We start from the raw sequence: 27627 nt of genomic DNA, 5'->3' as shown, positions 1-27627 counted from the left end.
CCCCCAGCAGGCCTGGATGCCTTAGGTCAAGGGCAGCCCTGGGGCCTCTCCCTCCTCGCCAGGGATCCCAGCCGGGCAGGGCCAGGGCAAACAGCCTTAACGGTAAGGGGAGGTAGGCTGTGATAAGAGAAGGCAGATAAAACCAGCCCCACTGGGCACGAAGCCCAGCCTCAAGGCCCGGAAGTCTCCAAATGCCCCCTCCCTAGTACTCCCTTCTGCCTGCTCACCTTTAACCTTCACCGGGTTGTTATTTAACTCACAGGAAGATTCTGACTTAGTCCTGCGATCAGAAATCCGGCAGGGAGGCTGAGAGATCCCTGGGCTGATCCCAGGATGAAAGCAGAGGCCTATCAGGTGAGATCTTCTCCCAGCCCCCTGCCCACCCACCCAGGCATGCTCCCTCAAGGCCGGCATGGGAGAAGGCCAGGTCTTGGGAATCCCTCCAGCTCCCCCGCCCCTCTGTGGCCCAGCCCAGGGCAGGCTTGGCAAAGATACCCATACCCGTGGGTCACTCCGTGCCCCATCCGGTGGGGGGAGCGGGAAGCCCAGGGATGAGAGGTGCCAGGCCTCTGGCTACTTGCTGGCCAGTGGCTGAGAAGCTCTGGTGGGAAGCAGCCATGGAGGAGCCAGGCCTATCCGGGTGTCCTCTCTCGGCTAAAACTGCCTCCTTCCAGGTAGGAGAACACAGTGACCTTGGACAGGCAGCCTTCTTCCCTAAGGCTACCTTCTGTGCAATGAGTGTAGATAGACCTCAGGGATCCAAGCCATTAGTGATGATCATAACCTCATACTTTGTGGAGACCTAAGGAAAAAGCCTTGTCATCCTACACCTTGTTCTGAAGGCCTGGGGTGGTCCAGGGCCCCCAACCCCATGGGCCTCACAGCTCCCTTTTCACCAACGGGAGGCTCCACAGAACCCCCCACCCAGTGTGGGGATGGGAAGCTCTGAAGGAGGACTGGGCAGCAGGCGTGGGAGGCGGCCGAGGCGGCCTTCAGGGTCCTCCTGTGAGCCATGCCCCGTTTACAGACCGGGTTTCGTCTGACTTAACTCTCTGGACTGATCTATGAGAAAGAGCGGTCAGCTCTATTTTAATGATGATAATAACAGTGGCACTACTGATCAAAGTGCTCTCTACCTGCTGGGCCCTATGCCCACTGTTGTCTGTGTTTGATGATGAGACCATTATTGTCTTCATTTTAAAGATCTGGAAGGTGTGGGTAGGAGCTTGTAAGGACTCAGCCTGTTGAAGGTTTCTGCTGCTGCTTCTAAGTCACTTCAGTCGTGTCCAACTCTGTGCGACCCCATAGAGTGCAGCCCACCAGGCTCCCCCATCCCTGGGATTCTCCAGGCAAGAACACTGGAGTGGGTTGCCATTGCCTTCTCCAGTGCATGAAAGTGAAAAGTGGAAGTGAAGTTGCCCAGTCGTGTGCTAACCTCATCCGTGTGTGGAGCCCTTGCTCTATGCTCTGGGCCTAGCACCCCTCTTCCTACTCACCTCCAGACCTCTGAGGCCGGCAGGACTGTGACCCCCACCTTACAGATGAGGAGACAGGGCTTCAGGGGGCAAGGAGACCACCAGCTCAGAAGCGGCAGAATCATCCTTGGAGGGGACCAGCTAGAGCCAGGGGTGGGAACCCCAGGCTGTACTATGTGAGTCTATAGACGCTAGACAAGTTGCTTAGCCTCTTTGAGCCTCAGTTTCCTCCTCTGTAGAATGGGCACCACAATATTGCCTCCCGCCCTCTCGGGATGGCTGTGCGAGGTCCTGTGAGGATCGCACAGCTGTTGTGGCTCAGCCAGCTCAGCCACTGGGGCTGCACACCAGGCTGGCCGCTTCCCCCTGACCCCTGACAGAGAGGACCTTCCGCCCAGCAACAGAGGAGCAGCCCCAGAAGCCAGGGGGTGGGGGTTATGGCTTCTTCAAGGTCAGCCAGGCCCCCTGGCTCTTGAGGCCAGGACCCTAGAGAGGGGAGGTGACCTGACACACAGGGTGGTCCCCTCACCAGGGGCGGCTTCCTGGGCTGGGGAGTATTGGCATTTCGCAGAGCTTCTCATCTCCCTCTGAACTGAGAGCCAGCTCAAGGCCAGAGCCCAGTTAGTTGGCCAGAAGACCAGGCACCCCAAGGGCACAGGGCAGCTGTGGGCAGGGTCCAGGGATGCCTGGGGTGCACGATGGTTGCTGTTCAGTAACTAAGTTGTGCCCAACTTTTTGTCACCCCCACGAACTGCAGAACGCCAGGCTTCCCTGTCCTTCACTATCTCCCAGAGCTTGCGCAAACTCATGTCCATTGGGAGGCCTGGTATTACAGACCCCTGAGAATGACTACACCACTTCCCCTGTTAGGCCTTTGTTGTCTTCCCTGAGAAATGGGTCCCAGAACACACCTTCCCTCACAGGGTGTGTAAAAGTCCTTGCACAGTGCTGATATCTAGGAAGAACTTGTATTGTTATTTAAGAAAACCCATGTTACCAAAAAAAAAAAAAAAAACTAGCCAGGGTTTCCCTAGCTTGATCAGAGGGGCTAAATTTGGAATCAAAAAGAGCTGGAACTGAGCTGAATCCTTGAACCAACTTGCTAGTTGGTGACCTTCCCAGGTGATTCCTTGCCTCCTGTCCTCTATTTCCTCACCTGTAAAATGGGCTCAGTACAGCACCAGGCAAGGAGGAGGCTCTGTAAATCTTATCTCCAGGGAGAAGGTGCCAAGGACAATCATGGTTGCAGAGTGTCATAAACTGAGAAAACATGTTCCACACTTTATTTTCCCTCTATGAAAATTGGCAATCTGCTCTCAGGTTTGAGCAAAGAAAGGATCGGCCAGCTCAGAGACCACTCAGGCCCTTCGGGGAGGTGGCGGAACTGAAGCCAGCCTTTCAGTGGCATGTCCCATGTCAAGGCTCCACATCACACACCAGGTGCCCTTTGAAAGGCCTTCTTGGCTATGAGTGGGGACCCCAGAAACTTCCCAGGAGCATCTGGGAGCCACACCTGCTTCCGGGTCAGTTCTGGCCCCTTGCTGGGCCTCAGCGTTCCCAGCTGCTGACCAGGAATGTTGATCAAGAAGAGCTCTGAGGGATTTCCTTGGCAGTCCAGTGGTTAAGACTTTGCCTTCCAATGCAGGGGTGAGGGTTCGATCCCTGGTAGGGGAACTAAGATCCCACGTGCCTCTCGGCAAAAAAAAAAAAAACCCAAAATATAAAACAGAAGCAGTATTGTAACAAATTCAATAAAGACTTTAAAAATGGCCACATCAAAAAATCTTAAAAACAAAAAAACAGTAGAGCTCTGAAGTGCCAGTCACCTAACATGGAAGGAATCATTCATTCTTTTTCCCACTTAGGCATGTTACCAGGGGAAAAATTATAAAATACATACAAGCGAAAGGAAGGTAACAGTCACCTCTAAATAAAATTTTTTTAAGAGAAAAAAATATATATATATATACTTATAAAAAAGTCACTTCTAGCCTTACCTCTCAGAGCTAATCATGGTTACCTTTTAGGAGAAAAATGCCCAGGCTAGTTTCTAAATTGTAATTATTTGAACAAAAATGGGATCCCAGTGTCCATACTGAGTCATCAAAAGGTTTGTTCCCTTAACAAGCTTCTTATATCAAAATTTACAATGCTCTGTTAGAAAACATTTATTTTGAAATGCTGATACAGTCACATGGTTTAAAATCTAAAAGGTACAAAAGGGTAGATGGCAAGAATGTGGCAAGGGGACATTTGATCAGAGATCTGAAATGATCATGAGTTAGTCACATGAACTTTAGGGGGAAGATCATTCTGGACAGAGGGAATCCCAGTGCAAAGGCCCTGAGGCTCTGTCGTGCTCACTCTGTATGACCTCGGGCTGGCTGAGCAACCCCTCTGCCTCAATTTCCCATCTTCTTAAGAAGGATAATCACAGTATTCCTCAAGCTGCTGTGAGGATTAAATGAATACCTTTCATGCTAAGTGCTCAGTAGGTGTGGACTTTCACAAAGATGGGCATGAGCTTGGTATGTTTGAGAATCAGAGGAGACCAGCAGGGCTGGGGGCAATGGTAAGATCAAAAGTTTGGACTTCATCCCAAGTGCAGTGAGAATCCATGGGGAGATTTGAAGCAGGAGAGAGGAGATCTGTTTTTTGTTTTTTGTTTTTTTTTTAATGATTTAAACAGGGATTTCCTTGGTGGTCCAGTGGTTAAGATTCCACACTTGCAATGCAGGGGGTGTGGGTTTGATCCTTTGTTGCGGAACTAAGATCCTCCATGTCATGTGGCATGGCCAAAAAAAGACAAAAAAGTTAAAAAAGGGGGGAAACAATTGCGGTTGTAGGGGTCAAGAGGAACAACAGCAAGGAGGCAATAGGTTAGACCAGCAGTGATGGCCTGGGCCTGGAGGGATGGCAGTGAGGCTTAGCTTTGTTTGTTTATTTACTTTTATAATTGTATTTGTTTATGGTTGAGCTGGGTCTTCGCTGCTTTTCTCCAGTTGCGGTGAAAGCAGGGGCTGCTCACTAGCTGCCGTGCGTGGGCTTCTTATTGGGGCAGACGCTCTTGTTGCAGAGCATGGGCTCTAGGGCATGGGGGCTACAGTAGCTGTGACGCGTGGGCTCAGTAGCTGCAGCTCCCAGGCTCTAGGGCATGGGGTCAGTAGTTGCTCCACGGCATGTGGGATCTTCCTGGGTTAGGGATCAAGCCGTGTCTCTAGCATTGGCAGGTGGATTCTTTACCCCTGAGTCACCAGGGAGGCCCGAGGCCTAGCTTTAGACTTGAGCCCCCTGGGTGGAGCTGTTCTCCAAACTGAAAAGCCCTGGGGAGCCGCTGAGATGCCTGCAGATGCTGAGAGGTCACCAGGCGCTCATGTCGGGAGCCAGAGAAGAGGGACATTTGAAAGTCAAACATGGTCACATGTTTGACATGTGACCAGCGACAGCAGGGACCACCTCAGGGAGAGGGGCGTGAGTCCCTGGCCGCCAATGGGAGGAGGTTGGAAGGGAGAACTCAGAGCCAGCAGGGCTCACCCAGCCAGGAAAGAGGAGGACCAGGAGGGGAGGTGTCCGGGAAGCTGAGAACAAAGGGGTTCAGGAAGAAGGGCGTCATCAGGTCATCAACCGTGTCACCTGCCGCCTGAGATGGAGGGTGATAAACAGCATGTGGGGCCCGGAGCACAGTTCCAGTTGTTTGTTTCCTCGGGGCCAACATTAGAAGCAGTAGAACCGCAGGGTCAGAGGGAGGCCCATTTTAAAGGTCCGCTGCCCTCCTAATACACTAAATCCATTCACACGTCTGGAGCCAGAATCAGGGTGAGGATAAGGAGAGGCTGTCCCACTGAGGATATGGAATTCTGTTTAAGGCAAGTTTCTTCTCACCCAGAGACAGAAAAGAATTTCCATGTAGGTCCCTGGATATAAGCTGACATTCAGAGGTGAGGGGAGTCCTCATGTATCAGAGGGTCTGAATCTGGATGTGGCCACTGGAAATGTACCCTCCCTTCTGAATGCTAGTCTTCTATATAAACCTGCCAAAGAGCTTGAACCTCCTCTGGTCTTCACAGAACCCTGGGTGGGGGTGGGGAATGGGCAGCGGAACCCCTCTAGTCCTGGCTCTTTGGAGTGCCTTTGGAGACTCTTGGCATCATTAAGATCCACCCTCCCCTATAAATTATGAGATGGGACAGAACTCATTTCAGCCTTGTCCTATTAAGAAGACTGCAAGTCAAGACAAAATCAGAAATAGGAAGCAAATTGCCAAAGGTCACACAGCGCATCGACAGCAGAGATTAACCACCAGACTAGTGGTGGCGAGTTGGGGCAGGTTTTAAAGCCAGCAAATCTGGCTTTGTGTCTTAGCTCTGCCACACACTAGCTCACTCTGAATGAGCTGCTTACCCTCTGTGAGCCTCCATTTTGCAGCCTGTCAAATGGAGATAATCTTTCATTCCTATAATTCTTGGGAGGATTAAAAAGAGATTGCAATGCAAGTCCCAGGGATAAATGCTAAAGGAACCCACCCAAAAGACCAAAGAGGAAAAGTTTAGGGGAAAGGTGTTTCAGGCAGAGGTAAAAGTTGTGAGCATGAGCTTGGCCAAGACCAGGTCCTGAAGTCTTTTCCAGCTGTCCCGATGAGGCAGGAGAGAGAGCAGCAACTCAGGCAGATCTGAGTCTAGATAGCCCAGCATGATGCCTTTGCTGACCTGCTGTGTGGCCCCAAGCTGTCTCTCTCCCTCTGTGGTCCCCAGCCTCCTGTCCCTACAGGCTTTAAACAGAGATCGCAAATCTTTGTTCTTTGCAAGTTTCATTCTTCACTCTTCTCTTGCTCCCTGGGCAGGGTGCTCCAAGAGCAGAGCCTTGTCATCTGTCCCCACAAGCCAGTGTCTCCAGTGCCGAGCCCAGGTCTGGCAGAGACAATTTCTCACCAAATGAATGCATGGATGGATGGATCGATCACACCTATTCCCTTTGGGAGGGTGGGGAGTTGAAGCATGACCCCCTGGCCCCTCATTACCCTCCGTGCATGCCTGCAGACCTGCCTCCCATGGGTGGACACTGGCCTGCTTGCCAGTTTCCCTGAGTCCTTGTTTTCTCTGCTCTCCACACAATGGATTTGTTTCTATTGTTCTTTGTGGAGAATGAGAACCCCTTCACAGTATCGCCAAAAGACCAACAGTGGTTCTTCGGGCGCACTATGAAAGTGCTTTTGATTTTCTCCTTTATATTTTTGCTACTTTCTTGCACAAATATCTGTGGCTTTTCAAATAAAAAGCAATGATGAGACTTCCCTGGTGGTCCAGCAGTTAAGACTCCAGGCTCCCAGCGCAGGGGGCCCTGGTTTGATCCCTGGTCAGGGAACTAGATCCCGCATGCCACAACTAAGACCTTGTTAGTTTTCAGTCACTCAGTTGCGTCAGACTCTTTGTGGCCCCATGGACTGCAGCATGCCAGGCCTCCCTGTCCTTCACTGTCTCCCGGAGTTTGCTCAGATTTGTGTCCATTGAGTCGGTGATGCCAGCCAACCATCTCATCCTCTATCATGCCCTTCTCCTTCTGCCCTCAATCTTTCCCAGCATTCGGGTCTTTTCCAATGAGACAGCTCTTTGCATCAGATGGCCAAAATATTGAAGCTTCAGCTACGACCTGGTGCAGCTTCGCCTAAGACCTAGTGCAGTCAAATAAAAAAATAATTTTTAAGCCATAATGCAAAGGAGATGAGGGGAATGCTAAAGAAATACAAATGACCTTTTAAAAAAATTAATTCTTTTTATTTTGGCTATGCTGGGTCTTTGTTGCTAAGCAGGCTTTTCTCTAGTTGTGCAGAGCAGGGCCTGCCCTCTAGTTGCAGGGCACATGCTTCTCATTGCGGTGGCTTCTTTTGTTGCTGAGCACAGGCTTGAGGCGTGGGCACTTCAGTGGCTGTGGCTCCCGGGCCCTGGAGCACAGGCTCAATAGTTGTGGTCCAAGGGCTTAGTTGCTCTGCAGCATGTGAGATCTTCCTGGACCAGGGATCGAACCCATGTCTCCTGCATTGGCAGGCAGATTCTTTACCACTGAGCCACTAGGGAAGCCCCTGACTTTTAAAGATAAAAAATGCTCACCCTCCTTCATCATAAAATAAATGCAAACGATAGCTACCCTGAGAATACATGTTTCCCCCAATGGGATTGGCAAGATCAGAGTTGGCTAATGGTGGGCGCTGGTGAGGAAGTAGCTGGCTCATGCCCCTCAGGGCCATGGGGGTGGAAACTGGCCTTGTCCCTATGGAGGACAACGTGGCAATCTGTATGAAAGTGTCAAATGCACATCACCTTTGATCCAGCCATTGCACTTCCTGGGATTTATCCATCAGATGTGCTCACACGTGGAAGGAGTGATGTTACCCACCATAGCATTGCTTGTGATGGCTAAATATTGAAAACCTAAACATCAATCAGTAAGAGGCTGGCCAAATACATCACAGTACTTCCACACCAAGGAGTACTGTGCAGCTTAAAAAAAGCAAATTTGCCAATACAGCCTCTCTTATGTGGCAACACAGTCCAGAATAAGGTCTAGGATATAAAGTTATATGGAAAAAGCTCAATGCAGACTCATGTATATAGTCTGCTGCTATCTTTGAGTATAAAGAAGTGTGTGTGTTAGTCGCTCAGTCATGTCCGATTCTTGGTGACCCCATGGACTGTAGCCCACTAGGCTTCTCTGTCCATGGAATTCTCCAGGCAAGAATACTTGAGTATAAACAAGAAATCAACATATATTCATATTTCCTTGTAATTGCATAAAATGTCTCTAGAAAAATCACAAGAAGCATAACTTTGCTTTTGGGCGGAGGAGTTAGGTTGCTAGGACCTGGGGTGGGAGGGAAGCTTTTCCCAGTGTACCTTTTCATACCTCTCACTATTTAAATGATATGATGTATTATCCATCCAAAAAAAAAAAAAAGTGAGAATTTAAAAACAAAATAAAAAGAAACAGTTTGAATATGACAAAGAAGATAAATCTATTGTATTCCTTCCCCTCTTAAATTTCCAGGTGTCGTTGGGTATAAAAATTGTCCTTGGAGGGAATTCCCTGATGGTCCAGTGGTTAGGATATGGTGCTTTGATGGCTGGGATCCCGCAGCAGTCACGGGATCAGCCAAAAAAAGAAGTGGTCCTTAGAGACTATGGAGGAAAGGCCACTGGGTGACTTTGCCAAGGCTTCTTGTTTTTGTTGTTCAGTCGCTAGGTCACGTCCGACTCCTTGTGATCCCATGGACTGCAGCGTGCCAGGCTCCTCTGTCCTCCATTATCTCCCGGAGTTTGCTCAAATTCAGGTCCATTGAGTCGGTGATGCTCTCTAATCATCTTATCCTCTGCCGTCCCCATCGCCTCCTGCCCTCAATCTTTCCCAAAAGCAAGATCTTTTCCAGCGAGTCAACTCTTCGCAAAGTGACCAAAGTGCTGAAGTTTTAGCAGTTTACTGAAATAGAAGCCTGGAAAGAAGCTCAACTTCACTGCAGCCAGGGAAATACATAGTAAGCATGACAGGGTACTCTACACCCAGCCATCTGGGGGACATTCTGGAATAGGGGTGCTGTCTCTGCACAAACAACTGATGGGCTGCAACGTTTCCCATGCTGGGGGGAAGGAATGCAAATACCCTTGGACCCAACTGTTCCTCATCCCATGCAATCTCACCCTCAGAAATTTCAGCCCCTGGTGTAGATGCTATCCATGGCAGCAGAGCACTGCAGGCAAGTAGGGAATGCACCATGGGATAGCCACTGCTTCTGAGCTAGCAGTGCCCCCACCTCCAGTGGGGGTGGGGCAGGAGGAAGGTATAGAGGCTAGGAATAAGCACTCTGGGGTAGAGCTCAAATGCTGACGTTGTGACTTGGGCATGTGCCTTTATTTCTCTGGGCCTCAGTTTCCTCACTTGTGAAACAGGGCACAATACTGGTACCTGTTTCACAGGGTTTTGATGATTAAATGAGTAACTATGTAGAATGGATTTAAAACAGTACCTGGCCCAGAAAGGTTCTACTTAACTGTTTGCTATGTAATGGTCTTAAAGGGATCCCTCCTTATTTTTTAGGTTTTTTTTTGAGGGGGTTGGTTTTATTTTATTATTTGACCCTGGAGCATTCAGGAGCTTAGTTCCCTGACCAGGGATTGAACCCATGCCCCCTGCAATGAAAGCACGGAGTCTTAACCACTAGACCACCAGGGAAGTCTATGGAATCCCGATAGGCTTATTGTTGAGTATGAATGTTAAGATACAGAAAGTATTATCATTTGCATCAGTTCAGTTCACTTCATTTCAGTTGTTCAGTCGTGTCCGACTCTTTGCAACCCCATGAATCGCAGCACGCCAGACCTCCCTGTCCATCACCAACTCCCAGAGTTCACTGAGACTCACGTCCATAGAGTCGGTGATGCCATCCAGCCATCTCATCCTCTGTCCTCCCCTTCTCCTCCTGTCCCCAATCCCTCCCAGAATAAGAGTCTTTTCTAATGAGTCAACTCTTCACATGAGGTGGCCAAAGTACTGGAGCTCCAGCTTTAGCATCAGTCCTTCCAAAGAAATCCCAGGGTTGATCTCCTTCAGAATGGACTGGTTGGATCTCCTTGCAGTCCAAGGGACCCTCAAGAGTCTTCTCCAACACCACAGTTCAAAAGCATCAATTCTTTGGCGCTCAGCTTTCTTCACAGTCCAACTCTCACATCCATACATGACCACAGGAAAAACCATAGCCTTGACTAGATGGACCTTTGTTGGCAAAGTAATGTCTCTGCTTTCCAATATGCTATCCAGGTTGGTCATAACTGTTCTTCCAAGGAGTAAGCGTCTTTTAATTTCATGGCTGCAGTCACCATCTGCAGTGATTTTGGAGCCCAAAAAAATAAAGTCTGACACTGTTTCCACTGTTTCCCCATCTATTTGCCATGAAATAATGGGACCAGATGCCATGATCTTAGTTTTCTGAATGTTCAGCTTTAAGCCACTTTTTCACTCTCCACTCTCACTTTCATCAAGAGGCTTTTTAGTTCCTCTTCACTTTCTGCCATAAGGGTGGTATCATCTGCATATCTGAGGTTATTGATATTTCTCCTGGCAATCTTGATTCCAGCTTGTGCTTCTTCCAGCCCAGCATTTCTCATGATGTACTCTGCATATAAGTCAAATAAACAGGGTGACAATATATGGCCTTGACGCACTCCTTTTCCTGTTTGGAACCAGTCTGTTGTTCCACGTCCAGTTCTAACTGTTGCTTCCTGACCTGTATACAAATTTCTCAAGAGGCAGGTCAGGTGGTCGGGTATTCCCATCTCTTTCAGAATTTTCCACAGTTTATTGTGATCCACACAGTCAAAGGTTTTGGCATAGTCAATAAAGCAGAAATAGCTGTTTTTCTGGAACTCTCTTGCTTTTTCCATGATCCAGCGGATGTTGGATCCAGTTGACCTCTGGTTCCCCTTCCTTTTCTAAAACCAACTTGAACATCTGGAAGTTCATGGTTCACGTATTGCTGAAGCCTGGCTTGGAGAATTTTGAGCATTACTTTACTAGCATGTGAGATGAGTGCAATTGTGCGGTAGTTTGAGCATTCTTTGGCATTGCCTTTCTTTGGAATTGGAATGAAAACTGACCTTTTCCAGTCCTGTGGCCACTGCTGAGTCTTCCAAATTTGCTGGCACATTGAGTGCAGCACTTTCACAGCATCATCTTTTAGGATTTGAAATAGCTCAATTGGAATTCCATCACCTTCACTAGCTTTGTTTGTAGTGATGCTTTCTAAAGCCCACTTGACTTCACATTCCAGGATGTCTGGCTCTAGGTGAGTGATCACACCATCGTGATTATCTGGGTCATGAAGATATTTTTTGTACAGTTCTTCTGTGTATTCTTGCCATCTCTTCTTAATATCTTCTGCTTCTGTTAGGTCCATACCATTTTTGTCCTTTATCGAGCCCATCTTTGCATGAAATGTTACCTTGGGATCTCTAATTTTCTTGAAAAGATCTCTAGTCTTTCCCATTCTGTTGTTTTTCTCTATTTCTTTGCATTGATCGCTGTGGAAGGCTTTCTTATCTCTTCTTGCTATTCTTTGGAACTCTGCATTCCAGTGGGTATATCTTTCCTTTTCTCCTTTGCTTTTTGCTTCTCTTCTTTTCACCGCTATCTTTTTATTTGCATCAGCAAGGTTCTATAGGGAGTTCTCTGGTAGTCTAGTGGTTAGGATTCGGGGCTTTCACTGTGGCCTGGGTTCAATACCTGGTGGGGGATTGAGATCCCGCAAGCTGGGCTGCGTGGCCCAGAAAAACCAGAAATAAAAAAGCGCAAGGCCCTAGTTGAGTCTGATTTCATGAGCAGACACGCACTGTGGGACACACACTTGGTCGTCAGTGTTCTTGATGTTCAGTCGCTAAGTCGCATCCAGCTCTTTGCGACTCCATGGACAGTAGCATACCAGGCATCTTTGTCCTCCACTGTCTCCCAGAGTTTGTTCAAATCCACGTCCACTGAGTAGTGATGCTGTCTAATTGCCGCATCCTCTGCCGCCCCCTCCTCCTTTTGCCTTCTGTCTTTCCCAGCATCAAGTTTTTCCAGGGAGTCAGCTCTTCATATCAAGTGGCCAAAGTGTTGGAGCTTTAGGTTCAGCATCAGTCCTTCCCATGGATATTCAGGATTGATTTATTTTAGGATTTCCTGGTTTGATCTCCTTGGCTGTCAATAAGAATTACCAAAGGTGGGGGGAGAGAGAGGGTTAAGCAAAGGAAAAAAACACATTTAATGCCATTTTATCATAATTTTTATGCAGTTATTAAGTTATAATGTATAAAGAAAGTTTCAATGATTTTTAGAAAAGAAGAAAACTAAGCGAGACAATGACCTGTCCATCTCCCATGCGGCAGGGGTGGGGGCACCCAGCAGTGATATGAAGAGCGGAAGTCTAGCCAGTGACAGAATCTTCCAACACATGTGTTTATTTCAAAATAAAACAGTCTCTGGTAAATATTTAGACCCAGTGTCTGCAGGAAAGAGGAAGAGACTACTACCATCAGTTGTTAAGCGACTGCCTTTTATCTGAGCAAACTTCTCTAGAAGCTTCTTGCAGCAACTCCCCACCCCCACCCAAACACACACACCTTTCCAGGTCTCAACTGTAGAAAGGGAATCTCCATTCTACTTTTTTGCCATGCTAGCAGTTGGGACCAAGAAGGTCATATACAGGGACTTCCCTGGTGGTCTGTGGTTAAAACTCTGCATTACAAATGCAGAGGGCCCAGGTTCAACCCTTGGTCAGGGATGTAATGGAGGGGCCAAAAAATAAAGTAAAAAAAGATTAAGAAAAGTAAAACAAAATATTTTAAAATAAAGAGCCAAAGTATTAATTAAAAAAATTAAGTCATAGACAAAAAAAGTTCTGAAAACTCCAGGACAAACCTGGATCCTCCACCCACAGGTAGGACAGATTACTGCCCTCTCTGAGGGCAGCTCTCTCTAAACAGCACATCTTCAAAGGTGCAAATCTGATCTTGTTACCCTTTCTTAGAACCATTTTATTGTAATCCAAATTTAAATGCAACTCAATTTCTTATACGGCCACAAGATCCTGCTGGATCTGGCATCCTGTCACCCTGGGGCTCACTAACTGTGCTCAGTCTCCACAGCTCATGAGGTCAGGATGTCACCTCTTCCAGGAAGCCTTCCCAGGCTGCCCAGGAATAGTTAGGGGGCCCAGTAGCTGTAGGTGCCTGGTTTTTGGTCTGTTATCCCGCAGTCGAGCTGTCAGATTCGTGAGGGCAGAGGCCTCATCCCCGCAGTTTGTTGTCTCTGTGTTGGGTCAGGATGTTTTGGGAGCTGCAATTCAGTGACCTCCCTGAGGGGTCCACAAGTTCTGTCATTGTATCCTGGCTCGTTGAGTCCTAAAATGTCAATGTTCACTCTTGCCATCTCCTCTTTGACCACTTCCAATTTGCCTTGATTCATGGACCTAACATTCCAAGCAACTGAACTGGACATGGAACAATAGACTGGCTCCAAATAGGAAAAGGAGTAGGTCAAGGCCATATATTGTCACCCTGCTTATTTAACTTATATGCAGGGTACATCATGAGAAACGCTGGGCTGGAAGAAGCGCAAGCTGGAATCAAGATTGCCGGGAGAAATATCAATACCCTCAGATATGCAGATGACACCACCCTTATGGCAGAAAGTGAAGAAGAACTAAAGAGCCTCTTGATGAAAGTGAAAGAGGAGAGTGAAAAAGTTGGCTTAAAGCTCAACATTCAGAAAACGAAGATCATGGCATCCAGTTCCATCACTTCATTGCAAATAGATGGGAAACAGTGGAAAGTGTGGCTGACTTTATTTTTCTGGGCTCTAAAATCACTGCAGATGGTGACTGCAGCCATGAAATTAAAAGACGCTTACTCCTTGGAAGGAAAGTTATGACCAACCTAGACAGCATATTGAAAAGCAGAGATATTACTTTGCCAACAAAGGTCCATCTAGTCAAGGCTATGGTCTTTCCAGTGGTCATGTTTGGATGTGAGAGTTGGACTGTGAAGAAAAGCTGAGTGCTGAAGAATTGATGCTTTTGAACTGTGGTGTTGGAGAAGACTCTTGAGAGTTCCTTGGACTGCAAGGAGATCCAACCAGTCCATCCTAAAGGAGATCAGTCTTGAATATATATTGGAAGGACTGATGCTGAAGCTGAAACTCCAATACTTTGGTCACCTGATGTGAAGAACTGACTCATTGGAAAAGACCCTGATGCTAGGAAAGATTGAAGGCAGCAGGATAAGGGGATGACAGAGGATGAGATGGTTGGATGGCATCACTGACTGAATGGACATGAGTTTGAGTAAACTCCGGGAGCTGGTGATGGACTAGGGGGCCTGGCATGCTGCAGTCCATGGGGTCGCAAAGAGTGGGACACGACTGAGCGACTGAACTGAACTGAACTGGTCCCGGCTCGCAGCTGGTTCTGGCCTGGAGCAGGGCTGCTGACTGGCACTGGCTATTTGGGGGGGGTGGGGGTAGGGGGAGTGCGGCCAGATCCTGGAGAAGACGACGAAAAGAGTGTGTAGTTTTCTAAGGCAGAGGACTCCCGCGGGACCTTACCCCTCACAAACATGAACGAACTCCCCGGCTCGCGCTGGGTCCTGCCCCTCACAAAGATGGCGTCCCGCAGATTCTTATTGGTCTCAGTGGGCTCAATGGGCAGCGCTGATTGGCGAAGAGAGGAGGCGTGTCGGGGGCGGGCGCAGGAGCTTAATTTTTTTCAGTCCGGGCCTAGCGTGCAGCTGCCTGCCCCTCTACTATGTCTCGGGCACGCTGCCACGCTCTCTTCCTGGCAGCAGTTTCTCCGCGTGGTGCAACAACCAGGGTCGCAGCGCGGCGAGGGTTGAGCGCGTGGCCTGTGCTGCAGGAGCCGGACATGGAGTATCAGGTATCTTTGCCCGCCTGCGGGAGGTCACGCAATGACTCGTGAGCCAGCCTGAGGTCACTTAGCATCTGGTCTGCGCCAAGCTGAGAGGGTGGCCAGGAGCCTGGGACCGAGAGACTCGCAGGGGTCGAGGGGCGGGTCGGGTGGGGACCTTCTGGAGTCTGGAGGTGGGGACAGGCACCAGGAAGTTGGGCCCGGCTCTACCGGATTTGGAAATTCTGAGGCTGAAGTGAACCGCGGTTGGAAGAGAGGAAAGGGACGCCTGGTGGTAGGACTAGCGGCTCAGCTGAGATGCTGGAGTTATTACAGTGTCTCCGGACTCCGAAGCAGCAGTTGCGGGTGGAGGAGAGTAGAGGGATTCGGGAGTTCAGACTTGGGAGATCCAGGAGTCTAGATGTGGGTTGGAGTCTCCAGGATTCAGGAAGAAGGAGATCCAAGTGCTTAGAATTGGGGGGAAGGCAGAACTCAGGAGCAGAGGTGGTGGTGAAAGAACACGGAAAACAAAAAGCTTCCTCCTGGTTCTGTGCCAAAGGCCAGTTGCCAGAGACCAGCACAGGATGCTGGCCAGGTAGGTGGCCCCAGTTTGACGAGTGGGGCCTGCAACCAGCCATTGAGGCCCTGAAGGATTATAAATATCACTCCCACTTCCACCACCCAGTGTGAACTGTCCTGAGGCTATACCTACCTGCCTTCTTGTCTGGGCAACGCTGGCACACCCTTCCTCCCTCTGAGACTCCTCTTTACCAACTGGTTGCTTCAGGCAACTCTTCTCTGGGTCAGAATGTGGGATCCCAATCCTCAGGGTTAGGCATGGAAGCCTCCAGGAATTCCTAGTTCTGATTCCTTCAGTTCTAAGATCCTAGCCTTCTGTGGTTCTGGCCCTACTTTAGGAGGAGCCTGATACAGTGGTGAACTATGGAGGGAATTGGGCTTCCCCCGTGGCTCAGTGGTAAAGGATCTACCTGCCAGTGCAGGAGATGCAGGGGACGTGGGTTCAATCCCTGGCTCAGGAAGATCCCCTGGAGGAGGAAATGGCAACCCACTCCAGTATTCTTGCCTGGGAAATCCCATGGACAGAGGAACCTGGTGGGCTACAGTCCATGGGGTTGCAAACAGCTGGGCATGACTGAGCATGCACACACGCACACACGCATGCACACATGGAGGGAATTAGGGCAAAGGCCTGAGAGTGAAGCCTAGTCCTGCTAGTCATTTTACCTGTTTTTGCCTGGCACTCCCTAGGTGAAGCTGAACTGCCCCAGGCTCCCATTTCTGCCAGAGCTTGAAAGATGCCACTTCTTTCTCAGTGGTGCCTAACCTCTGGGCTGGGACACCAGGGCTGGCATGGCAGTCCTGGTACCCTGGCCTAGCCACTGGCATGCTGTGTGCCTCTGTCCCTATGGGCCCCTAATGCGCCTTAACTTGCTACATGGGGTTCACCGCCAGGATGCCGTGCGCACACTCAACACCCTGCAGACCAATGCTAACTACTTGGAGATGGTGAAGCGTGAGCGGGGTGACCCCCAGACACAGCTGGAAGCCATGAAGCTGTACTTGGCACGGAGTGGGCTGCAGGTAAGGTGGGAAGGGCCTGTAACCACCTCCACTGCCCACTTCTGTCTGTGCGTCCTGTGCCTGAGGCAGGGACTTTGTCTGTCTGTCTTAGGTGGAGGACTTGGACCAACTGAACATTATCCACATCACTGGGACCAAGGGGAAGGTGAGTCACAGGACCCAGGGGTAGGGCGTCCGCGGGCTGGGGTCGGGGGTTGGGACCTGCCCAGACAAGACCTTTTCTTTACAGGGCTCCACGTGTGCCTTCACTGAACGTATCCTCCGAAGCTATGGCCTGAAGACGGGGTTCTTTAGGTACTGAGGTACAGAGGGATGTGGTGTCTCCTAGCTGTCTGGGGGGCTCTGGATCCCACCTGCACCTCAGGGCCAGGGTCACCCACAGGAACTCAGCTATATGTCTTTCTGCCCAGTGTTTATTTATTCAACATACATTCAGTTAGCATTTAGCGTATTAGCCCAAGTTTATGGCAATCTCTAATTTTCATAATGCAAAGAACTTGGGGAGGGGGGCAGCAACTTGAATGGATAAATGAAATACACAGCTGGAAAAGTCAGATATCTTTTTATTTCTTTTTTGGCCGCATCATGCGGTATGAGGGAATCTTAGTTCCCTAACCAGGGATCAAACCCATGCCCCCTGCAGTGGAAGCGCAAAGACTTAACCACTGGACTGCCAGGGAAGTCCCTCAGATGTCTTTTTATTTTTTCAGTTCAGTTCAGTTCAGTCGCTCAGTCGTGTCCAACTCTTTGTGACCCCATGAACTGCAGCACGTCAGGCCTCCCTGTCTATCACCGACTCCTGGAGCCTACCCAAACTCATATCCATTGAGTCAGTGATGCCATCCAGCCATCTGTCATCCCCTTCTCCTCCTGCCCTCAATCTTTCCCAGCATCAGGGTCTTTTCAAATGAGTCAGCTCTTTGCATGAGGTGGCCAAAGTATTGGAGTTTCAACTTCAGCATCAGTCCTTCCAATGAATATTCAGGACTGATCTCCTTTAGGATGGACTGGTTGGATCTCCTTGCAGTCCAAGGGACTCTCAAGAGTCTTCTCCAACCCCACAGTTCAAAAGCATCAATTCTTCAGTGCTCAGCTTTCTTTATAGCCCAACTCTCACATCCATACATGACCACTGGAAAGACCATAGCCTTGACTAGATAGACCTTTGTTGGCAAAGTAATGTCTCTGCTTTTTAATATTCTATCTAGGTTGGTCATAACTTTCCTTCCAAGGAGTGAGCGTCTTTTAATTTCATGGCTGCAGTCACCATCTGCAGTGATTTTGGAGCCCAAAAATATTGTCTGACACTGTTTCCCCATCTATTTGCCATGAAGTGATGGGACCAGATGCCATGATCTTCGTTTTCTGAATGTTGAGCTTTAAGCCAACTTTTTCACTCTCCTCTTTCACTTTCATCAAGAGGCTTTTTAGTTCCTCTTCACTTTCTGCCATAAAGGTGGTGTCATCTGCATGTCTGAGGTTATTGTTATTTCTCCCAGCAATCTGGATTCCAGTTTATGCTTCCTCCAGCCCAGCGTTTCTCATGATGTACTCTGCATATAAGTCAAATAAGCAGGGTGATAATATACAGCTTGACGTACTCCTTTTCCTATTTGGAACCAGTCTCTTGTTCCATGTCCAGTTCTAACTGTTGCTTCCTGACCTGTATACAGATTTCTCAAAAGGCAGGTCAGATGGTCGGGTATTCCCATCTCTTTCAGAATTTTCCACAGTTTATTGTGATCCACACAGTCAAAGGCTTTGGCATAGTCAATAAAGCAGAAATAGCTGTTTTTCTGGAACTTTCTTGCTTTTTCCATGATCCAGCAGATGTTGGATCCAGTTGACCTCTGGTTCCCCTTCGTTTTCTAAAACCAACTTGAACATCTGGAAGTTCATGGTTCACGTATTGCTGAAGCCTGGCTCGGAGAATTTTGAGCATTACTTTACTAGCGTGTGAGATGAGTGCAATTGTGCAGTAGTCTGAGCATTCTTTGGCATTGCCTTTCTTTGGAATTGGAATGAAAACTGACCTTTTCCAGTCCTGTGGCCACTGCTGAGTCTTCCAAATTTGCTGGCATATTGAGTGCAGCACTTTCACATCATCATCTTTTAGGATTTGAAATAGCTCAAGTGGAATACCATCACCTCCACTAGCTTTGTTTGTAGTGATGCTTTCTAAAGCCCACTTCACTTCACATTCCAGGATGTCTGGCTCTAGGTGAGTGATCACACCATCGTGATTATCTGGGTCATGAAGATATTTTTTGTACAGTTCTTCTGTGTATTCTTGCCATCTCTTCTTAATATCTTCTGCTTCTGTTAGGTCCATACCATTTTTGTCCTTTATCGAGCCCATCTTTGCATGAAATGTTCCCTTGATACTCTGATTTTCTTGAAGAGATCTCTAGTTTTTCCCATTCTATTGTGTTCCTCTATTTCTTTGCCCTGATCACTGAGGAAAGCTTTCTTAGCTCTCCTTGCTATTCTTTGGAACTCTGCATTCCAGTGGGTATATCTTTCCTTTTCTCCTTTGCTTTTTGCTTCTCTTCTTTTCACAGCTATTTGTAAGGCCTCCCCAGACAGCCATTTTGCTTTTTTGCATTTCTTTTCCATGGGGATGGTCTTGATCCCTGTCTCCTGTACAATGTCATGAACCTCTGTCCATATTTCATCAGGCACTGTCTATCAGATGTAGTCCCTTAAATCTATTTCTCAATTCCACTGTATAATCAAGGGATTTGATTTAGGTCATACCTGAATGGTCTAGTGGTTTTCCCCACTTTCTTCAATTTCAGTCTGAATTTGGCAATAAGGAGTTCATGATCTGAGCCATAGTCCACTCCCAGTCTTGTTTTTGCTGACTGTATAGCGCTTCTCCATCTTTGGCTGCAAAGAATATAATCAATCTGATTTCGGTGTTGGCCATCTGGTGATGTCCATGTATAGAGTATTCTCTTGTGCTGTTGGAAGAGGGTGTTTGCTATGACCAGAGTGTTCTCTTGGCAAAACTCTATTAGCCTTTGCCCTGCTTCATTCTGTACTTCAAGGCCGAATTTGCCTGTTACTCCAGGTGTTTCTTGACTTCCTACTTTTGCATTCCAGACCCCTATAATGAAAAGGACATCTTTTTGGGGTGTTAGTTCTAAAAGGTCTTGTAGGTCTTCATAGAACCGTTCAGCTTCTTCGGCATTACTGGTTGGGACATAGACTTGGATTACTGTGATACTGAAGAGTTTGCCTTGGAAACGAACAGAGATCACTCTGTCATTTTTGAGACTGCATCCAAGTGCTACATTTGGGACTCTTTTGTGAACTGATGGCTACTCCATTTCTTCTAAGGGATTATTATATATATATTTTTAAGATTTATTTATTATTTATTGGCTGTGGTGGGTCTTCATCACTGCTGTGCGGGCTTGCTCTAGTTACGGCAAGCAGGGGCTACGCTTCATTGTGGTGTGGGGGCTTCTCATTGCAGTTGCTTCTCTTGTGGAACACTGGCTTTAGGGCACGCGGGCTTCAGCAGTGGCCGCACTCAGGCTCAATAGTTGGTGCATGGGCTTGGTAGTTCTGCAGCATGTGGGATCTTCCCAGACCAGCAATCGAACCAGTGTCCCATGCATTGCAAGGCAGATTCTTAACCACTGGACCATCAGGAAAGCCCCCTCAGATATCTTTTTGTTAACTTAAATTCCTTACACAGTTTTAAAATCACACAGAAATATTTATCAGTTAGGGTATCTTTGCCATAAGGAGCAAAAAGCCTGGCTAGTAAGGGCTTAGACAGTAAGCATAGGGTATGATGCCCCTGTCAAGCTCTCCCTAGTGGGCAGCAGAAGGGAACCCTATCGCTGTGCCAGCCTCAGCCGCTGCTTTGCCCGCTGGGCAGCGCCCTGTCTTGGCCACATTCAAGCATCTAAAATCTAAAAGAGGATTGGAGTGAGCTGGTGGGGATAGATGGGGTCCCTCTTCCTGAAGCTATATGTGCCTTTCTTAAACCCATCGCTGGCAAAGCAGTGAATCGCTAACATGCGATTCACATGCCAGTGAATCGCTCAGGTTTCACTCCCTTGTCTTGGGGCATTCAAGATGCGTGCCTCCTTTTATTTTACCAGTTCTATCAAGTGACCTCTGTAAACAACTGAAACCAGCTGACTGAGGTCCTTTCAGATCAGTGTGTTTTCCCTCCACAGTTCTTTGTTCAAAATAGAGAAATGGAGAGGATTCATAATATGAGAGGGTCTTTGAGGATTCAAATAGAAGCCCCAAATTGCTCATCTAAAATAATTTGAGGGGTTAAAAACCCAGCCTTCAACTTGGGCCCATGTGGCCTCATGGGCCAGTCTGGGGCTGCAACTTGAACACAGCTGATGAGGCCTTGTCCTCAAGGGCAGGAAGACAGACAGACATTATGGGGACAGATGTTGGCAGAGTAGCTGATGGGTGTGGGCTGCTGGGGGCGGTGCTGTAGGAGCCCAGAGAGCATTCCTGACCAGCCAGGTGGGGAGGATCCTTTCTGTCTGCTGGAGGAGTGGTCTTACTTGAGATCTGTGTAGTGGGCAGGCCCACAGGTAGGCCTGGAGATAGAAAGTATGTGGGCAGGGGTGGGAGGAAGCAGGGCTGGAGGAGCTAAAAAATAGTCCAGAGGGTGGGGGGCACAGGGACCTTCCAAGGGATGCAGGAGAGGTGAGGCACGGAGGCCAGTGGAACCAGCCCCACTGGGGCCTAGAAGGCCGAGATGAGGAGTGAGAAGGGTTTTCAGCAGGACAGTGACATAGCCTGATTTGTTTTTCCAAAAGACAGGTCTGACTATGGGGCGGGAGGCGGGGGCAGCCTGAGGGTCTTGGGAAGGGAGTTGCCTGATGACCCTGGGTCTTTCGACAGCTCTCCCCACCTGGTGCAGGTGCGTGAGCGGATCCGCATCAATGGGCAGCCCATAAGCTCCGAGCTCTTCACCAAGCACTTTTGGCGCCTCTACCACCGGCTGGAGGAGACCAAGGTGCCTGTGCCAGAGGGCTGGTGGATGGCCAGGGTAGGGGACCTCAAGTGGGTGGGTAGACCCAGAGGGCGCTGCGCATCCCAGGACACCATCTCCCCCAGCACAGAGGCTGCAGTGGCCCCGAGCTCTGACGTGATCCTGTCCACAGGACGACAGTAGCTGTGTCTCCATGCCTGGCTACTTCCGCTTCCTCACGCTCATGGCTTTCCATGTCTTCCTCCAAGAGAAGGTGTGTGTGGCCCCCTCCCCAAAACCCTGTGTTCCAGACCTTGGGGAGGGGAATCTCAGCAGGCTAAGGGCTCCCATGCGGCGTCCAGGAGTCCCTGTGCCCCCTGCCATGCCTTCTGATCCTCTGTAGGTGGACCTGGCAGTGGTGGAAGTAGGCATCGGCGGGGCTTACGACTGCACCAACATCATCAGGTGAGGCCGATGGCTTGGGGAGAGGGATGGTGGCCAGGAGCCCAGGGGCATCCTGGCCCTTTCGTTTCCTGCAGGAAGCCTGTGGTGTGCGGGATCACCTCTCTTGGCATTGACCACACTGGCCTTCTGGGGGACACGATGGAGAAGATCGCATGGCAGAAAGGGGGCATTTTTAAGGTGACCTGGGGAGGGGAGGTAAATGGATGGCCTGACCCTGGCCCTCAAGATTCAGGGAAGGGGGGGGGGTGCTCATTTGTGTCTTGACTCAGAATTAGGTCCTGGAATCAGTGGGGTCTGGATTCTCATGGGAGCTCTATGTGGGACTGGAACAAGTTGAGCCCCATCTCTGGCCTCAGTCTCCCCATCGAGGGGTTCCCAAAGGTCCACTGGGGGAAGGCTAAATGGGCTGCCCAGAACCAGGGATGTGGGGGCCAGAGATGGGCGGTGGAGCACCCTGGGCAGCCCCTGGCTCACTGTTTGTGTCCTGCACAGAGTGGCGTCCCTGCCTTCACCGTGCTCCAGCCTGACGAGCCGCTGGCAGTGCTAAGGGACAGGGCTCAGCAGATCTCAGTGAGTCTGATGGAACTGCCGGGGGGCAGAGGAGGACTGACTGGGGAGGCACTTTATCCTCTGGGCCCTCGGTTTGCTCATCTGTGTTCATCCAGCTAGGATGCATCTCGATTCTAGGAACAGGGTTTGGTGGGTTCTGGTCAGTGTGTTCTGGTAGATGGAAGGGCTGATGACATCAGGAAGGGCCATCCCCTGAGCAGCTGCTTCCCACCTCCCCTGCAGTGTCCCCTCTACCTGTGCCCACCACTACAAGCCCTGGAGGAAGGGGGGCCACCGCTGACCCTGGGCCTGGAGGGAGAGCACCAGCGGTCCAATGCTGCCCTGGCCTTGCAGCTGGCCCGCTGCTGGCTGCAGCAGAAAGGTTACCAGGGTAAGTGGGCAGGTCAGTGGGTGGGCAGGGGACAGGTGGACCTGCCTCTGAGGGCCCTTAGAGGTGAGGACCAAGCCCACTAAAGCCCTCCCTCTCCCTTCCCTTCCCTGCCAGATGCTGGGGAGCTGAAGGCATCCAGGCCCAGCCTCCCGGGGCAGCTGCCCCCAGCACCTGTGTTCCAGCCCACGCCCCACATGCAGCAGGGTGAGTTGGACCTTCCTGCCCAGCTGGGCCCCTTTCAGGTGTTTTCTTTTGGTCTCCTATTAGAGAGGTGGGGCCAATGGTGCCTTAAGAGAAAGGACTCTGCTGAAGGCAGCAAGCTTCCCGCACTTTGAGTCCGTGAAGTCTCTCTGAACCCATTTGCCCATCTGCCAAGTGAGACTATGATAGGATCCACAGAGAGGTGCTGTCACTAAAGGACTGAGTCCAGAGCCTGGTGGATATGGGATAAAGTGCCTGGCTGGCCCCGTGGTAGCTGCCAGAACTATTATGCTTGTCATCATCAGGAGACCATGAGGGTCTTGAGGACAATGATACTCTTCAGGTTTCTTGCTTCCCCTCAAAGCTTTCAGCACATAGTAGGACCTCGTGGCTGTTAAAGCCCTTCAGCAGATGGTACCAGGGAGACCACTGTGTGCCAGGCCCTGTGTCAGGGCTGTGAGACAGTCCTGGAGCCAGGGAGTTACATCCCAGCCCCAGGACTTGGGGCTTCCCTGGGGTCTCAGCGGTGCCGAATATGCCTGCAATGCAGGAGACGTGGCAAACACAGGTTTAATCCCGGGGTCTGGAAGCTCCCCTTGGAGAAGGAAGCGGCAGCCCACTCCAGTACTCTTGCCTGGGAAATCCCATGGACAGAGGAGCCTGGCAGACTACAAGTCCAGGGGGTCACAAAGCGTCCGATGCAACTGAAGCAGCTGAGCACACAAGCCCAGGACTCACTCGCTCTGTGACCTAATCTCTCTGAGTCAGGGTTCTCTGCCTGCATTTTGGGACTAATATATGACAGCAGCCCCTCTCTCAGGGCCTCCTGGAAGATTCTACCCGATAAGGCAGCCAAACAGTTAATCCCAGCGACTTGGGCCCAACCAGAGGCTTCTGTGCCGATCAGAGTGGCGAGTAATGAGGGTTCTGCGTGCGGGCAAGCAGTTAGTTGAGGACCGGAGTGGGAGATTACGGGAGGGCTGCCTCGGGGCTGCTCCTGGAGGACTGCCTTGCTCCCCAACCCCAGGGCTTCGGCACACGGAGTGGCCAGGTCGGACGCAGTTGCTGCGGCGTGGGCCCCTTACCTGGTACCTGGACGGCGCGCACACCACCAGCAGCATGCAGGCCTGCGTGCGCTGGTTCCGCCAGGCGCTACACCGCTGCGAGCGGCCGGACAGGTGAGCAGCGGGCAGGGGCAGTGTGGGGACACGGGGTCCGGGGGAGGGGGCGGGACCTCGGGAAGGATGGGGCGGGGCTTGGTCTGTGGAGAGGGGCGGGACCTTGAGGAGGGGTGGAGCATGGGCAGGGCCGAGGCTGGGTCAGTGGGGAGGGGAGGAACCTTGGGGACGAATGGGGCGGGACGAGGGGACAGGGTCGGATGGGGACAGTAGGGGAGGAGAGGCAGTTTCTGGAAGAAGGATGGGGCGGGGCCCGCGGAGAAGTGGTGGGAGGTGTCACCGCTCTGGCCTCCCCTCCCCCGCCTCTAACTCTTCCCTCTCCCAGTGGGTCCGAGGTGCGCGTCTTGCTCTTCAACTCCACTGGGGACCGGGATTCCGCGGCCCTGCTGAAAGTGCTGCAGGTGAGGAACTGGCTGGGGTATGGGCAGCAGGGAGGCCAGCTCGGGTGCTGGCTCTGACCCCCAGCAGCCGTGCCTTCATCCCTGAGCCTGTTTCCTCAGCTGGAGAATGGCACTGATTGCTCATTCCCCTCCTGAACTGTGTTATAAAAGCACTGGGCACAGGGAAGTCAAGTCAGAGGTCACTGCCCGCATTCTCCTCCGTGGTCACACTCAAGACCAGGATTATAGGCAGGACCAGGTAAGTGGTGTGAGGTGCAGGCTCTGGATTCACTTGTCAGGTTCCCTTCAGCCACTGGCATGTGACCCTGGATAAGAGATGGCATTTCTCTGAGCCTCAGTTTGCCTTGCCATAAAACAGAGATGTTACTATGATACCTGCTTCTAAACTTTGGTTTATCCAAGAAGACACATAGAGCATAATGGCCCATAAGTATATGAGAGTGTACTCAACATGCCAGATCATCAGTACAATGCAAATCAAAACCACAAGGAGATATTATTATCTCACACCTGTTAGAATGGCAGTCATCAAAAAGACAAGAGAAAGTAAGCATTGGAGAGGATGGAGACAAAAGGGAATACCTATGAACTGTTAGTGGGATATCATTTCACAGCAGCTATGGATAATAATAGGATAATAATAGAAAGGTTTCTCAAAAAAGTTAAAAACTGGTATGTTATATGATCTGGCAATTCCACTTCTGGGGATTTATCCCAAGATAATAAAAGCACTAACTTGAAAAGATTAAAAAAATAATAAAGTTTGGTTTAAGTGGTCACTGGACTATTAAGCATAGAGGGAGGGGCCCCACTGTGCCCAGGGAAACTGAGTCTGCCCTGGCTATCAAGGCTGAAAGGGTTCCTAGGGATCGTTTCCCATTTCATAGACCTGGATGCTAAATCTGTCCTTCATATCCACGACCTCGCTCCTTTGTGCTCAGTAGATGGGTCACCTTAAGCCAATGTGCACGCCCCCTCCAGTCTGTCTCGCTGTCTGTGTTGGGCCGTGCTGCCCAGGCCGCAGGCCATATGGGGTACACTGAGGCAGATGGGGTGGCAGGGGTCATGGAAGTGCTGTGGGTGGGTTTATGCAGCAGCGTTCCAGTTCAGCTGGGTGTGGAGGGGGGTGCATCTCTAGAGATGGGGACATGGATGTGGACTCTGGGGGTGCTGTGTGGAAGTCAAGGTAGGGGGCCTCCTCTCAGGCCCTGACACTGAGCTTCTCCCTTTGGCCTTCTAGCCCTGCCAGTTTGACTATGCCATTTTCTGCCCTAACCTGGTAGAGATGGCATCAACAGACAATGCAGGTGAGTTGACAGGCATGGTCCCTGGGGTGGGAAGGCAGCAGAGGGCCCTGAGGTGGATTGCTGTGTTGGTGACAGTGGGGGCTTTTAAACTGGAGGTCTTGGGTAGGAACTAGATTTGTTTTATCGTATAAATCAATACCCTTTGGTACATTTTGAATGTTGCATGTGACTACAATACTAAAAAGGAATTATTGGGGAAACTAGTTTTCAAAATGCAGGTTACAGCCCAGTGATGGTTCTTGAAATCAGCCTAGTGGGTCTCAACCAGCATTTTAAATAGAACAGAGAGTGTCAGTGTGTCTTGCACAAAATTAAGGGTAGGTACTGTCTGATGACATTCTCTTCTAGACGTATACGTGTACACGTGAGTCCTGGGTTACTATTATAAAATGTATTCTTTTTTACTGTGGGTTATGTAAAAAGTTTTTTTTTAATAATCTAAAAAATACAGATCTCCAGGCCCCACATCAGAGGGCATGGGGGATAGTCTGGGAAAGGCAGTGAGTTAGGGCAGAAAGAGGTGCTCCGTGGGCAGAAGCCCTGGCATTGAAGCTAAACTGCCTGGGCCTTTTCTCACCATCTTTGTGACAAAGAGCAGTCACCGAACTTTCCCAGCCTCTGTTTCCTCAGCGCTAAGGACGGACGGTGCTTGTATAGAGCCTGGCATTGAGCAGGGGCTCACAGCATGCTTCCCCTCCCCCACCCCGGGCTGCCTCACTGATGTGTCCGTCCCTGTGCCCCGCAGACCAACAGAACTTCACAGTGACACTGGACCAGGTGCTGCTCCGCTGCCTCACCCACCAACAGCACTGGAGTCGCCTGCATGAGGAGCAGGCCAGCCCGGACCCCTGGAGCACGCCGGGCCAGGAGCAGGGTGGGCCCGCATCTCTGCTGCTGGCGCCTCACCCACCCCACACCCACGGTGCCAGCTCCCTCGTCTTCAGCTGCATCTCCCACGCCTTGCAGTGGATCACCCAAGGCCGGGACCCTGTCTTTCAGCCGCCCAATCCCCCACGGGGCCTCCTTGCCCACCCTGTGGCATACAGTGGGGCCATGGTACTCCAAGAGGCTGCCGCCGTCCACGTGCTGGTCACAGGCAGCCTGCACCTGGTGGGCGGTGTCCTGAAGCTGCTGGAGCCCTCCCTGTCCCAGTAGCCCAGGCAGTGAGGTGGAGGGGATGGGCGTTTGCCCTGCATCTCCCATGAACTCCTAAACTATTTGCCTTCTGTGCCTTCCTGATTCTGTCTAGACTGACCCAGGGTCTTGGGCTCTAGGCAGTGAAATAGAGAGCTGGAGGCAGGATGCTGAGCTCTGTCTCTGAGCCCCGGATGCCCCTAGCCTCTTCTTCCTGGTTCTCCAGCTGTTGGAGCACCCCTGACCGTCCAGCCCTTCTCTACTCCTACCCTGCCTGCTTCCTGTCTTGGGCCCGCCTGGGTCCCTGCCAGCTGTTGGCTGCTGGTTGATCGATTTCCTCCTCCCAGTGACCTTCTGGGAAAGGAGAGGGTCCCTGCCTGGGCCCCCCAGGGCGCAGAGGGTGGCTGAAATGATTTAAAGCTTTGAACTTTTTGTTATTGTCTGGGACTTCCATGATAGTCCAGTGGTTTTAAGACTCTGCACTTCCAATGTAGAGGACGTGGGTTCGATCCCTGGCTAACTAAGATCCCACATGCTGCATGATGCGGCC

General features: G+C 50.4%; 1 protein-coding gene across 9 annotated transcripts; it reads left to right on the top strand.

Moving 5' to 3' along the window:
* FPGS (folylpolyglutamate synthase) lies at positions 1–27509 on the top strand. 9 transcript variants are annotated; one of them, XM_069582329.1, is made up of 16 exons: positions 259–354; positions 14831–14922; positions 16366–16494; positions 16586–16639; positions 16724–16788; positions 21382–21496; positions 21645–21725; positions 21855–21916; positions 21991–22093; positions 22409–22486; positions 22709–22856; positions 22971–23060; positions 24085–24235; positions 24561–24636; positions 25877–25943; positions 26689–27509. In XM_069582329.1, exons 2-16 carry the CDS (start codon positions 14911–14913, stop codon positions 27096–27098), a joined length of 1641 nt encoding a protein of 546 aa, XP_069438430.1. In that variant the 5' UTR covers positions 259–354; positions 14831–14910; the 3' UTR covers positions 27099–27509. The 9 variants fall into 9 exon arrangements, with proteins under 9 accessions (XP_069438427.1, XP_069438430.1, XP_069438424.1 ...); XM_069582328.1 differs by having other exon boundaries at positions 272–354; positions 14834–14922; XM_069582330.1 differs by lacking the exon at positions 14831–14922 and adding an exon at positions 8702–8997 and having other exon boundaries at positions 277–354.
* The last annotated feature ends 118 nt before the right edge of the window (positions 27510–27627 follow it).

The sequence above is a fragment of the Ovis canadensis genome, chromosome 3 (assembly GCF_042477335.2).
Source record: "Ovis canadensis isolate MfBH-ARS-UI-01 breed Bighorn chromosome 3, ARS-UI_OviCan_v2, whole genome shotgun sequence".
Lineage (NCBI taxonomy): Eukaryota > Metazoa > Chordata > Mammalia > Artiodactyla > Bovidae > Ovis > Ovis canadensis.
Note: the sequence above shows the minus strand (reverse complement) of the source record. Positions and strands in the feature narration are given on the sequence as shown.

Bases quoted from the DNA above. Each gene is read 5' to 3' on its own strand.
- FPGS (XM_069582327.1), top strand. From the start codon at position 14,794: ATGTCTCGGGCACGCTGCCACGCTCTCTTCCTGGCAGCAGTTTCTCCG. The intron at 14,923-16,365 runs GTATCTTTGCCC...GTTCACCGCCAG, and splicing joins AGCCGGACATGGAGTATCAG to GATGCCGTGCGCACACTCAA. The intron at 21,726-21,854 runs GTGTGTGTGGCC...GATCCTCTGTAG, and splicing joins ATGTCTTCCTCCAAGAGAAG to GTGGACCTGGCAGTGGTGGA.